General features: G+C 42.3%; 1 protein-coding gene across 3 annotated transcripts in view; it reads right to left on the bottom strand.

Annotated features, from left to right (window-relative positions):
* CACNA1H (calcium voltage-gated channel subunit alpha1 H) overlaps positions 1-14265 on the bottom strand; it is a 382070-nt gene that overhangs the window by 63597 nt on the left and 304208 nt on the right. For all 3 annotated transcript variants that reach the window (XM_040439279.1, XM_040439277.1, XM_040439276.1), the window contains 5 exons: positions 7794-7949; positions 3584-3674; positions 2774-2982; positions 2132-2566; positions 1359-1459 (listed from right to left, as the gene is read on the bottom strand). In XM_040439279.1, the coding sequence (XP_040295213.1) occupies positions 1359-1459; positions 2132-2566; positions 2774-2982; positions 3584-3674; positions 7794-7949 (992 nt within the window). The remainder of the gene's footprint in view (positions 1-1358; positions 1460-2131; positions 2567-2773; positions 2983-3583; positions 3675-7793; positions 7950-14265) is intronic.

Below are 14265 nucleotides of genomic sequence, written 5' to 3' on the forward strand. Positions count from 1 at the left end.
CTTAAACACTTTATGGAAGTATTTACCAATTGATTACGGCAGGACTGGTCCACCATTTAGTGTGCATCAGTTCCTATGAGTTGCTCCGGTCAGGAGAAAGTGTGTTTGGTCATATTGGCTTTAAACAAACCAAATTCTTTGGTTCCCTGGGGAGATAAGTCATCATCAGAATGTCTGACAGAAACTTTCTCCCCTCTCTTTATTTAAGGGTACGGCGACACAGTCAGGTATCTGCATGCAGTTTTTTATGCCAAAATCAGGAGTGGATCATAAAATGAGATACAGATAAAGGACAGATTAGACCTCTTTTTTTAAATTCACTCCTGGTTTTGGTCTCCAAAATTGCATGCAGAAACCTGACTGTGTACTCGTACCCTTATTCTAGTTTCACACTAGCGATCTGTATCTGGCAGGCTATTCCAGCAGGGAACAGCTTGACGAATCTCTCTGCATTCCAGCATTGCCGGTAACTTGGACGTCTCCGTCCGGTCCCATTAACTATAATAGAGACTGGTGGAGTTCCGGCCGCAACCCAGCAAATATACCGAGAATCATCCGGAAGAAAACTGCTGTGTGCAGTGGTTTTCTTCCGGCCGATTCTCATCATATTTGCCGGGTTGCAGCCGGATCTCCGCCAGTCCCCATTATTAATGTGGCCGGATGCAGATATTCAAGCTGCCGGCAAAGCCGAAATACTGACAGATGTGGCAGGCTGTTCCCTGCTGGAACAGCCTGCCGGATACATAGCACTAGTGTGAAACTAGCCTTAAGGTTGTATTAGACAGGCAGATTTTCTGCCAGATGATCGCTAATGAGCGTTCATAGTAACGCTCGTTAGCGATCATCTGGCAGTGTAATACTGCCACCGATTACCCGATGAATGGGCAAATGCACGTTCTTCGGGCAGTCCTAATCTTTTGACCGGTTTAAAAATTATCGTTTGCAGGTGGCAGATCGTGGAGTCTAATCACGATCTGTTGCCGGCAAGCAATTCAGCGATTCAATATAGGGAAGAGCAATGGCATAACGATCGCTCCTCCCTATACTGAGGAGGAGATCGCTGCATTTAATAGCAGTGGTCTCCTCCGCTAGCGAGCAGGCGATTGCACGGAAGGAATGCTTCCTTCCCGACAATCACCAGCAGAATATGGCTGTGTAATACAGCATTTACTGACTTTGCTTTGTGCATTAAGATGTAGATGTAGGCGTTATACATGTCCACACAGTCAAAGGGGTGGATGCTGGAGACAAGTAGGGTTGGCCACCATGATGGAGAGACTTAATGGATAAAAGGTGGAAAGTCTAGATTATAGTTAGAAGATGGGTCTTGAGTTATGGGCATTTTTGATGACTCTTACTGGTTTTGAGGAGAAAACATATAAAGTGACCAGTCTTCATGGGTCTTGCACCACTTGGGCTTGTAAGGCTCTAGTATCTTGCGGAGACGAAAACAGTAACTCTGCAACCAAAGAAGACAGGTAACACTCAGTATCATCATATATGAAAACAGAAAAGCTTAGCACAAGGCCAGACCAGAGGTCAAGCAATAAGAGGTTCAGAGATGGCAGTAACATCTGGTCCCTAGTTCCTGAGGAGCCCATAGGAAGACGCCAGGGTCCCAGGAGCTCGAAGCTATGGCCTCTAGAGATGGTTATCTAAGTCTTCCAATCATAACTCTAGAATGGCAAAACATGGGAAAAGGACAAGAAGAAACTTAAAATTTTGAGACAGAGTATAAGACTCTGTGGAAAGGAAGAGTAAAAGAAGATAGAATTTTTTAAAATCTTGTTCTTATAACATTGTGATCAATTAGCCGAACGTGATGTAACTGAGGAATAAAACTTAATTGCGCCGTATTTCCTTGTAACAGAAAATTCAATGAGTATTAATTAGTTGCTGGGTTACTGCAGCGGTAAGCACACTATGGAAGGATTAAAACAATGAATGCATATTACTCCGCATATTCCTCTTCCCAGATGAACCATTAACGAAGAAGTAATTAACAACGCTGAGCTTAGATATGGCTGCGTTCCTCTGAATGAGAGGATCTGCCTGAAGTGAATCATCTCCTCGGTGGAGAACGGACAACTACAAGACCCATCACCCCCGAACGCCAGTTGTAAGGACTCACATCTTCAAGGTCGTCCTCGTAGTCCACAGGTTCCTCTTTGTGCTTGTCCACTCTCACAAACAGATCGCTGGGCACGTGCACCATTTTCCCATTGCAGTCTTGGTAGTCTGCAGGCACCATGGCCAAAGGGCTGACGCTAAGCGAGTGTCGTAAAGTGGGGACCTGCAGGAGCTCTGGAATGTCCAGAGACCCCCGGGTGTCCAGAGATCCTGCCCGGCGATGGATGGATATCCTGCCCACTGTGCTGGACCTGCAGTCATCGGAATCATCATCGGTGCTGCCCTTGCCCTCCCCAGAGAGGAGAGATTCCCTTTCCCCAGTTTGGCTCTTCTTCTTGATGCTTGGTGCCCGACCAATGCTGTTCCAGCTGGAGCGGCGGCTCCCCCAGTTACTGTAGGTGCCCCAAGGTGCACATGGGGAGCTTCGAACACTGGCCTGGGGAGATAAGTAAGACATAAAAAAAATTACATCATTTCAACTAAGCACCACCATGAATTATCTTTATTTTGTTCAAAAATTTCTTAAAGGTTTCCCTAGCAGAAGAGTTATGCAGTTGCAGTGCCACTTATAACCACAATGTGGCGATATATACTATACTCGGTAAATATACTAAATATCCCAGACAGAACAATGGAAACCCACCAAAGACTTCTGATCACAGACTGATGGATCCATCGACACATTGCTTCCCCTTCTCGAATCCACAAACGTGTGTACAGAGTCCATGCAAGGAGAGCTCTTTGGAGTGGGCATGGGGGTGGCCGCAGTGCGCATGATGATGGGAGGAGGCATTGCACAACGAGGATCCAGGTGTCCATTAGGGGTCACTGCAAGTGAATACATCTTCAGCTCTGTAGAGGAGAGGACACAAGGGTGAAGACTGGTTAAAGTGACCTTCTGCTTCTGAAACATCATAGAGAAGGCCTGTTTCCTTTAGAGCAGAGGTGCACAACCTGCGGCCCGGGGGCCACATGCGGCCCTTGATACCATTCTGTGCGGCCCCCAACCATCTGGTAACAGACATGTATGCCTATGTCTTGTGGCTGCTCACATGTATTTTTCATATATTTCTCCCATTAGATGGGAGTCCTGGAAGTGTAACTAGACATTAATGGTATATAATGTGTGTTCAATATGCCATAAGTACAATATTTCAGTTGTTAATACACCTTAAAATTTTAATTTCGGCCCTCGTCATTGGTTCAGTCTGGCAATGTGGCCCCCAACCAGGAAACGTTGTGCACCCCTGCTTTAGAGCAATGGTCTCCAACTTGTGGTTCTCCAGCCACTGCAAAACTACAACTCCCATCAGGCCAAGACAAATCATGTATATAGGACATCTACTATATAGTGATTATGTCACCCCGAATAACTTAATTTTGAATCCTTGCTTTTGGTACCACAGCCCACCCATTCTCATAATGAAGGCACCTGCCATATTAATAACATCACCTGTAGCTCTGAGGTCCTTCAGCTTTTCCAAATCTTCATCAAAATTGGTAGAGATTTTGTCCTCGTCGGTCTCTGACCTTGTGGCATCCCCCTGGCGTACAGACATAAGGATGAGTGATAGGATGATATAATAGATGGGCTCGCTTGACATCTGACAGGAACAACACAGATCTCACTTCTGCTGTGTCTGCAGGTTCTGCGGTTTTATCTCAGTCTGATGGATGAAACATCTCTAATCTGTTTTACACAGTCCTGCCGATTCCAGGATTAACCGCGAAGAGTGTCAGCGATAAGTCCGCCAATCGCTCATACATGGGTTATAAATCTTTACGTGTGAACCTGGCAGGAGCCTCAAGAAGATGTATTTGTATATTACAGAAGTTTAATAAGCTCATATAGATGGGATGTTTGAGGGTGTTCATACTTATGTAGCTACAGATAGTACTGCCCCCTGTGTCTCTCTGTAAATGATGTAGGTACAGATAGTACTGCCTCCCTGTGTCTCGCTGTAAATGATGTAGGTACAGATAGTACTGCCCCCTGTGTCTCTCTGTAAATGATGTAGGTACAGATAGTACTGCCTCCCTGTGTCTAACTGTAAATGATGTAGGTACAGATAGTACTGCCTCCCTGTGTCTCGCTGTAAATAATGTAGGTACAGATAGTACTGCCTCCCTGTGTCTCTCTGTAAATGATGTAGGTACAGATAGTACTGCCTCCCTGTGTCTCGCTGTAAATGATGTAGGTACAGATAGTACTGCCCCCTGTGTCTCTCTGTAAATGATGTAGGTACAGATAGTACTGCCTCCCTGTGTCTAACTGTAAATGATGTAGGTACAGATAGTACTGCCTCCCTGTGTCTCGCTGTAAATAATGTAGGTACAGATAGTACTGCCTCCCTGTGTCTCTCTGTAAATGATGTAGGTACAGATAGTACTGCCTCCCTGTGTCTCGCTGTAAATGATGTAGGTACAGATAGTACTGCCTCCCTGTGTCTCGCTGTAAATGATGTAGGTACAGATAGTACTGCCTCCCTGTGTCTCCCTCCAAATTATTTAGGTACAGATAGTACTGCCTCCCTGTCTCTCCTTGTAAATTTTGTAGATACAGATAGTACTGCCTCCCTTTCTCTCCTTGTAAATGAGGTAGGTACAAAGAGTACTGCCTCACTGTATCTCCATGTAAATGACGTAGGTACAGATAGTACTGCCTCCCTGTCTCTCCATGTAAATGACGTAGGTACAGATACTACTGCCTCTCTATCTCTCCCTGTAAATGAGATAGGTACAGATAGTACTGCCTCCCTGTCTCTCCATTTAAATGATGTGCAGATAGTACTACCTCCCCGTCTCTCTCCTGTAAATGATGTACAGGGTGGGCCATTTATATGGATACACCTTAATAAAATGGGAATGGTTGGTGATATTAACTTCCTGTTTGTGGTACATTAGTATATGTGAGGGGGGAAACTTTTCAAGATGGGTGGTGACCATGGTGGCCATTTTGAAGTCGGCCATTTTGAATCCAACTTTTGTTTTTTCAATAGGAATAGGGTCATGTGACACATCAAACTTATTGGGAATTTCACAAGAAAAACAATGGTATGCTTGGTTTTAACGTAACTTTATTCTTTCATGAGTTATTTACAAGTTTCTGACCACTTATAAAATGTGTACAATGTGCTGCCCATTGTGTTGGATTGTCAATGCAACCCTCTTCTCCCACTCTTCACATACTGATAGCAACACCGCAGGAGAAATGCTAGCACAGGCTTCTAGTATCCGTAGTTTCAGGTGCTGCATATCTCGTATCTTCTCGATTGCCTTCAGATGATACGAGATGTGCAGCACCTGAAACTACGGATACTGGAAGCCTGTACTAGCATTTCTCCTGCGGTGTTGCTATCAGTGTGTGAAGAGTGGGAGAAGAGGGTTGCATTGACAATCCAACACAATGGGCAGCACATTGAACACATTTTGTAAGTGGTCAGAAACTTGTAAATAACTCATGAAACAATAAAGTTACGTTAACACCGAGCACACCATTGTTTTTCTTGTGAAATTCCCAATAAGCTTGATGTGTCACATGACCCTCTTCCTATTGAAAAAACAAAAGTTGGATTCAAAATGGCCGACTTCAAAATGGCCACCATGGTCACCACCCATCTTGAAAAGTTTCCCCCCTCACATATACTAATGTACCACAAACAGGAAGTTAATATCACCAACCATTCCCATTTTATTAAGGTGTATCCATATAAATGGCCCACCCTGTAGATACAGATGGTACTCTCTATCTCACCCTATAAATAATGCAGGTACAAATAGTACTGCCTCCCTGTCTCTCCTTGTAAATTATGTAGGTACAGATAGTACTGCCTCCCTGTCTCCCCATGTAAATGACATAGGTACAGATACTACTGCCTCCCTATCCATCCCTGTAAATTATGTAGATACAGATAGTACTGCCTCCCTGTCTCTCCCTGTAAATGATATAGGTACAGATAGTACTGTCTCCCTGTCTCTCCCTGTAAATGATGTAGGTACAGATAGTACTGCCTCCCTGTCTCACCTTGTAAATGAGGTAGGCACAAAGAGTACTGCCTCCCTGTCTCTCCGTGTAAATGAGATAGGTACAGATAGTACTGCCTCCCTGTCTCTCCATGTAAATGATGGGCAGATAGTATTACCTCCCCGTCTCTCTCCTGTCAATGATGTAGGTACAGATAGTACTGCCTCCCTGTCTCACCCTATAAATTATGTAGGTACAGATAGTATTGCCTCCCTGTTTCTCTCTGTAAATTATGTAGGTACAGATAGTACTGCCCTCCTGTCTCTCCTTGTAAATGATGTAGGTACAGATAGTACTGCCTCCCTGTCTCTCTATGTAAATGACATAGGTACAGATACTAATGCCTCCCTATCTCTCCCTGTAAATTATGTAGATACAGATAGTACTGCCTCCCTATCTCTCCCTGTAAATGATATAGGTACAGATAGTACTGTCTCCCTGTCTCTCCTTGCAAATGATGTAGGTACAGATAGTACTGCCTCCCCCTATAAATAATGCAGATACAGATAGTACTGCCTCTCTGTATTTCCCTGTAAATGATGTAGGTACAGATACTACTGCCTCCCTGTATTTCCCTGTAAATAATGTAGGTGCAGATAGTACTGCCTCCCTGTCTCTCCTTTTAAATGATCTAGATAATATTTCCCCTTGGAGCACCCCTTTAAGTCATATCCTAGTTTTAAAGATTATATATAGAACAAAAGAAACTTTGCTAGCAAAAAAACTTCAAAGTCTGAATCCCTAATTGTACAGTCACTTAGCTCTTAATGTAATATTCCGATGAACTCGGTGCAGCAATACATCACATACAACAGTCCATTACTTTATTACATCCATACAATGACTATCTTTTTTTTGGACATTTACGCTAATTTGATGCTTGAAGCGCGCGGCTGTTGAGGGGGCTATGTGCGATTTATCATATTAATGTCCCTTCCTTCTGTGATCCTGTAAAAACTTCACAAAATTGATGAATGCTATGATGACTAAAGGATTTTTTTTTTAATTAGTCGAAGACTTGGGTGCCGATAACGAGGTGCTAACGACTGTCTAACGCTTCCCCACCCCCACCCCTTACCCCTTTCCTAGGCTTCAAGGTTATTTCGAGACTTAGATCATCACTTGGCAAATTTCTTTTGGTTAGCAGAAAAATGGGAACAGTCAGCATTGTAGGAGGGGGTCCGGGGGGAGGGGGGACTTCATTTCCTAGAAGTCTTGTAATTTTTATTATCCATTTCAAGCTCCATTTCGGAGACATAATTCACGGAGTAGTCAGACTGTGCCAGACGCTCTTATCATGTGCATGTAGATTACGGCATTTCAGCGACATGGATATCTCATGCCCACTTAACGCTCTTGACTTTATCTTCAAAGTCATGCACAGGAGCCTTTTCCTTCTCGACACATCTTCCTGCTCGGAATGACTATAATAGAAGTTGAGCCTATAGCACAATGTATATGTCAGCTGTCTGGGGTCCCTCCATACCATGCAGACCTTTGCAGGATGCGTAGAGGAAGCCATATTGGAAAAGCTCACCCTGGTATCGGAAAAAGTGAACCAAAATGATTGACTGCCTTGGCCCCGTCCTAACAATGGCTGCCTCTGGGTCCCCATTGGAAAGCTGACCAGTAAGTTTACCTCTGCCTGAAAGCCTTCCACCAGAATGGCCACCAAGAGGTTAAACAGGACGTAATTTCCGAATGTCATAAGAGCCACAAAATAAAGAGCCGCCCAGGATGAAGTTGAGGCCATCCCGTTATACAGCACCATGTTCCAGTCCTCCTGGGTAAGAATCTAAGAGAAAACGCAGAAAAAAGACAGGTACAGGTTATTGATCAATCATCTACATGAACAGTGTGCAGTATGAACAGCGCTCGCCGGTGGACAGCCTTCATACAAATGTGTCGGTACTACCACAAAAGCACTGTTCATGCACTGTACACCGCAAGTATCAGCCCCTAATTTCTCAAATGTAGTTATTCATGTACATAACGTGGGGTTATTATAGTGGTTATATTCTTGTACATAGGAGGCAGTATTATAGTAGTTATATTCTTGTACATAGGAGACAGTATTATAGTAGTTATATTCTTGTACATAGGAGCAGTATTATAGTGGTTATATTCTTGTACATAGGAGCAGTATTATAGTAGTTATATTACTGTACATAGGAGACAGTATTATAGTAGTTATATTCTTGTACATAGGAGCAGTATTATAGTAGTTATATTCCTGTACATAGGAGCAGTATTATAGTAGTTATATTCTTGTACATAGGAGGCAGTATTATAGTAGTTATATTCTTGTACATAGGAGGCAGTATTATAGTAGTTATATTCTTGTACATAGGAGCAGTATTATAGTAGTTATATTCTTGTACATAGGAGCAGTATTATAGTAGTTATATTCTTGTACATAGAAGGCAGTATTATAGTAGTTATATTCTTGTACATAGGAGCAGTATTATAGTAGTTATATTCTTGTACATAGGAGCAGTATTATAGTAGTTATATTCTTGTACATAGAAGGCAGTATTATAGTAGTTATATTCTTGTACATAGGAGCAGTATTATAGTAGTTATATTCTTGTACATAGAAGGCAGTATTATAGTAGTTATATTCTTGTACATAGGAAGCAGTATTATAGTAGTTATATTTCTTGTACATAGGAGCAGTATTATAGTAGTTATATTCTTGTACATAGGAGCAGTATTATAGTAGTTATATTATTGTACATAGGAGGCAGTATTATAGTAGTTATATTTCTTGTACATAGGAGGCAGTATTATAGTAGTTATATTCTTGTACATAGGAGGCAGTATTATAGTAGTTATATTCTTGTACATAGGAGCAGTATTATAGTAGCTATATTTCTTGTACATAGGAGCAGTATTATAGTAGTTATATTATTGTACATAGGAGGCAGTATTATTGTAGTTATATTCTTGTACATAGGAGCAGTATTATAGTAGTTATATTCTTGTAGATAGGAGGCAGTATTATAGTAGTTATATTCTTGTACATAGGAGGCACTATTATAGTAGTTACTGTATATTCTTGTACATAGGAGAAGTATTATAGTAGTTATATTCTTGTACATAGGAGAAGTATAATAGTAGTTATATTCTTGTACATGGGAGGCAGTATTATAGTAGTTATATTTCTTGTACATAGGAGCAGTATTATAGTAGTTATATTCTTGTACATAGGAGCAGTATTATAGTAGTTATATTCTTGTACATAGGAGCAGTATTATAGTAGTTATATTATTGTACATAGGAGGCAGTATTATAGTCGTTATATTCTTGTACATAGGAGGCAGTATTATAGTAGTTATATTATTGTACATAGGAGGCAGTATTATAGTAGTTATATTTCTTGTACATAGGAGCAGTATTATAGTAGTTATATTCTTGTACATAGGAGCAGTGTTATAGTAGTTATATTCTTGTACATAGGAGGCAGTATTATAGTAGTTACTGTATATTCTTGTACATAGGAGCAGTATTATAGTAGTTATATTCTTGTACATGGGAGGCAGTATTATAGTAGTTATATTCTTGTACATAGGAGGCAGTATTATAGTAGTTATATTCTTGTACATAGGAGCAGTATTATAGTAGTTATATTCTTGTACATAGGAGGCAGTATTATAGTAGTTATATTCTTGTACATAGGAGGCAGTATTATAGTACAGTGATCCCTCAAGATACAATGGCCTCAGGATACAATATTTTCAACATACAATGGTCTTTTCTGACCCATTGTAAGTTGAAACTAGACTCAACATACAATGCCTATGACTCAGATCCAATCGATCAAGGACACTTCTCAGGTAAAATCGCTGTATTAGTTGCTAGTTAGCAGCTATTCCTGACTGTTATATGTAAGGACTTGTTTTATCCGTCTTAGTTATGTCATGGACGTTACCACGACAGGTGACAGGAGATCTGTGAGACTGGCAACACGTGGTTTGATCTGACATGTTTTGCGTTTGGATCAAATGACCTCTGTGTTGTTTCTGGTGCTTGACACCCCTTCTTTCCCCAGGTGTGGCTATTAGGCTCATTTAACCTTCTCTATTTATTGTTGTTTCTCCCACTTTGCTATGCAGTTTATAGCTTCTGTTGGAGTTGTGGATAGCTGGTGTGTGGATCTTTTTTTTGCTTGTTTCAGTACAGCCATGGATCCTATTGCTGCACTGCCTGGACAGCGGCAGGGGCTATCTTTGGAGGTAGCTGACCTCCACACACCGTCTCGCAGATCCAGAGACCACCGGCTGCTGGTCCTAGTGGTGGTGGTTACCAGGCCTGTCTCAAGCCCAAAGTTTCCCTCCCAGACAGATTCTCTGGGGGAAGTGATCATTTCATTTTGCTTAGGGAGGCGTGCAAACTGTATTTTAGGCTTCGTCCACACTCATCTGGGGATGAGATTCTGAGAGTTGGTATGGTTATTTCGTTGCTTAAAGGGGATGCTCAGTTATTGGCTTTTTCTCTGCCGACCGGATTGCAGTCTCTTCGGTCGGTGGATGAATTTTTCAAAGCTCTAGGTCTCATCTATGATGACACAGATTTGACCTCCCTGGCCGAGACCAAGCTACGTGGCCTTCGTCAGGGAGAGCGTTCTGCTGAGATCTATTGCTCTGAGTTTAGGAGGTGGGCTACGGATACTGAGTGGAACGATCCGGCTCTCCGTAGTCAGTTCTGTCAGGGATCATCAGAGGCTGAAGGACGCTTTGGCCTTTCATGAGAATCCCGAGTCTCTGGAAGCCGCTATGTCTCTTGCAGTACGCATTGATAGACCCCTGAGAGAGAGACATACTATCACATAATGTATCGTCTTCCTCTGACACTTTGGGTGAAGATACTCCTGGGTTTATGTCTGGGGATGAACCCATGCAATTAGGGGGAGCTACTCCTGGATCTGCTTTTAAGCGTATTAGTCGTAGGAAGGGAGTGTGTTTTTTCTGCGGACATGTATGTCCATGCATTCAGCGTCAAAAAGAAAAACAAACTCTTGGAGAGTGAAAGGGTAGTCAGACAACGTGCATTTGTCTTTGACTGGTAGTACCCGATTTCTCCTGACTGCTGAGGTGGTGCTAGAGTCCAAGACTGTGGGGATTGAGGTGTTTATCGACAGCAGGGCAGGGGTGAACCTGATTGATGCTCATTTCTAAAGGCTCTTATGCAGTTTTTGGGGTTCACCAACTATTACCAAAAATGTATTCAGAACTATTCGACAGTGGTGAAACCCTTAACAGACATGACTAAGAAAGGGACGGATGTCTCAGTGTGGTATGATTTGGTGTTGCGGGCCTATTCTGCGGTTGAAAAGTGCTTTGTTTCTGCCCCTATATTGGTGCAGCCGGATGTATCAGAACCTTTCATTGTGGAAGTTGACGCATCCGAGGTGGGGGTAGGAGCAGTCTTATCGCAGGGGCCGTCGCCTGGTAAATGGCGTCCATGTGAATTTTTCTCTAAAAAACTCTGCCGCAGAGAGAAATTACAATGTGGGCAACAGAGAGTGGCTGGCCATTAAGTTGGCTTTTGAGGAATGGCGTCATTGGTTGGAAGTGGCGATTCATCCGATCACGGTGTTCACACATCACAAAAATCTGGCTTACCTGGAGTCGGCTAAACGACTGAATCCGAGGCAGGCCAGATGGTCTTTGTTTTTCACCAGATTCAATTTCATTGTCACTTATCATCCTGGGGTTAAGAACGTCAAGGCTTTGTCACATAGTTTTCCTGGAGGTGGTGATTTTGAAAATCCAAGTCCAATACTGTCGGAGGGGGTGGTGATATACGCTCTATACCCTGACCTAGAGGTGAAGGTGTTAGACGCACCGGAGTCTTGCCCCTCTGGGAAATTGTTTGTTTGTTCCATCAGAATTGCGTCATAAGGTGTTTGAGGAACATCACTGTACGGTTCATACGGGACACCCGGAGAGCAGATCCACTGCTGACCTCATCTCTCGTAAATTCTGGTGGCCGGGGTTGCGTAAGTGTTTTGAGGACTATGTGTCAGCCTGTAGTATCTGTGAACGTGCTAAGGTGACACATGCTCGACCTTCTCGATCTCTACTTCCGTTGCCCATACCGCCCAGACCATGGACCTGATCTGCTTAATTAGTCTGGAAAGACAGTTATTCTGGTGGCAGTTGATCGTTTTAGTAAAATGGTAAATTTTATAGCATTACCAGGCCTACCTAATGCTAAAACACTTGCGCAAGTGTTTGTTGACAACATTGTGAAACTTTATGGCACTCCCTCTGACGTGGTCTCGGATCGTGGGACTCAGTTTGTGTCCGGATTCTGGAAGGCGTTCTGTACTCAGCTGAGCGTACAACTGTCTTTTTCTTCTGCTTTTCATCCTCAGATGAATGAACAGACGGAGCGCACTAATCAGAGTCTGGAGACTTACTTAAGATGTTTTGTCTCTGAGAACCAGGAGGAGTGGTCTTTGTTTTTGTCTCTGGTGGAGTTTGCCATAAACAATCATATAGAGGAGTTCACTGGTAAGTCGCCATTTTTTGGGGCATATGGGTTTCACCCGCAATTTGGCACATTCTCTGGTTCGGATTCTTCCGGTATTTCTGAGGAGGAACATTTTTCATCATCATTGTCATCTATATGGCGGAAAATTCTAAATAACTGATGAATATGGGCAACAAGTATAAACGTGTGGCTGACAGGAAATGGTCCGGACCTAGGAGTGGGTGATTCTGTGTGGCTGTCCACAAGAAACAATAAAGGGAGTCTGTCACCACCATATGGCCATATGCAGTGCTTACATTGCCCTATAGCACACCTATACATGAATGTTATGGTACCTTTGTCTTTACACTTGCAGAAGCTGGAAAAACGAACTTTGATTGATATGCAAATGAAGAATTGCAAGTGCCCAGGGGCGACGTTCACTGTGTTGGTGCCCAGGCTGCCCTGCCTTTTTTCATTGTTCTCTCGCCCCAGCCTCTGCGTATGCCCACCCTCCTATTCCCTTGCATCATCCTAAGGTCCGGCCGAGATCCCGCGCCTGCTCACTGCCTCGCCGGAGCATGCGCACTGCGATGCTCATTGTTGGCACGGCATCGCTTTAACTACTGCGCATGCTCCGGCGAACGGCTGGTTTTGCGCCGGAGCATGCGCAGTAGTTAAAGCGATGCCGTGCCAACAATGGGCATCGCAGTGCGCATGCTCCGGCGAGGCAGTGCGCAGGTGCAGGATATCGGCTGGACCTTAGGATGTATTATAGTAGTTATATTCCTGTACATAGGAGGCAGTATTATAGTAGTTATATTCTTGTACATAGGAGCAGTATTATAGTAGTTATATTCTTGTACATAGGAGCAGTATTATAGTAGTTATATTCTTGTACATAGGAGCAGTATTATAGTAGTTATATTCTTGTACATAGGAGCAGTATTATAGTAGTTATATTCCTGTACATAGGAGCAGTATTATAGTAGTTATATTCTTGTACATAGAAGGCAGTATTATAGTAGTTGTATTCTTGTACATAGGAGGCATTGTTATAGTAGTTATATTCTTGTACATAGGAGGCAGTATTATAGTAGTTATATTCTTGTACATAGGAGGTAGTATTGAAGTAGTTATATTCTTGTACATAGGAGTAGTATTATAGTAGTTATATTCCTGTACATAGGAGCAGTATTATAGTAGTTATATTCTTGTACATAGGAGGCAGTATTATAGTAGTTATATTCTTGTACATAGGAGCAGTATTATAGTAGTTATATTCTTGTACATAGGAGGTAGTATTGAAGTAGTTATATTCTTGTACATAGGAGTAGTATTATAGTAGTTATATTCTTGTACATAGGAGGCAGTATTATAGTAGTTATATTCTTGTACATAGGAGGCAGTATTACAGTAGTTATATTCTTGTACATAAGAGCAGTATTATAGTAGTTATATTCTTGTACATAAGAGCAGTATTATAGTAGTTATATTCTTGAACATAGGAGCAGTATTATAGTAGTTATATTCCTGTACATAGGAGCAGTATTATAGTAGTTATATTCTTGTACATAGGAGCAGTATTATAGTAGTTATATTCTTGTACATAGGAGCAGTATTATAGTAGTTAT

This window comes from Bufo bufo, chromosome 7, assembly GCF_905171765.1.
Source record: "Bufo bufo chromosome 7, aBufBuf1.1, whole genome shotgun sequence".
NCBI lineage: Eukaryota > Metazoa > Chordata > Amphibia > Anura > Bufonidae > Bufo > Bufo bufo.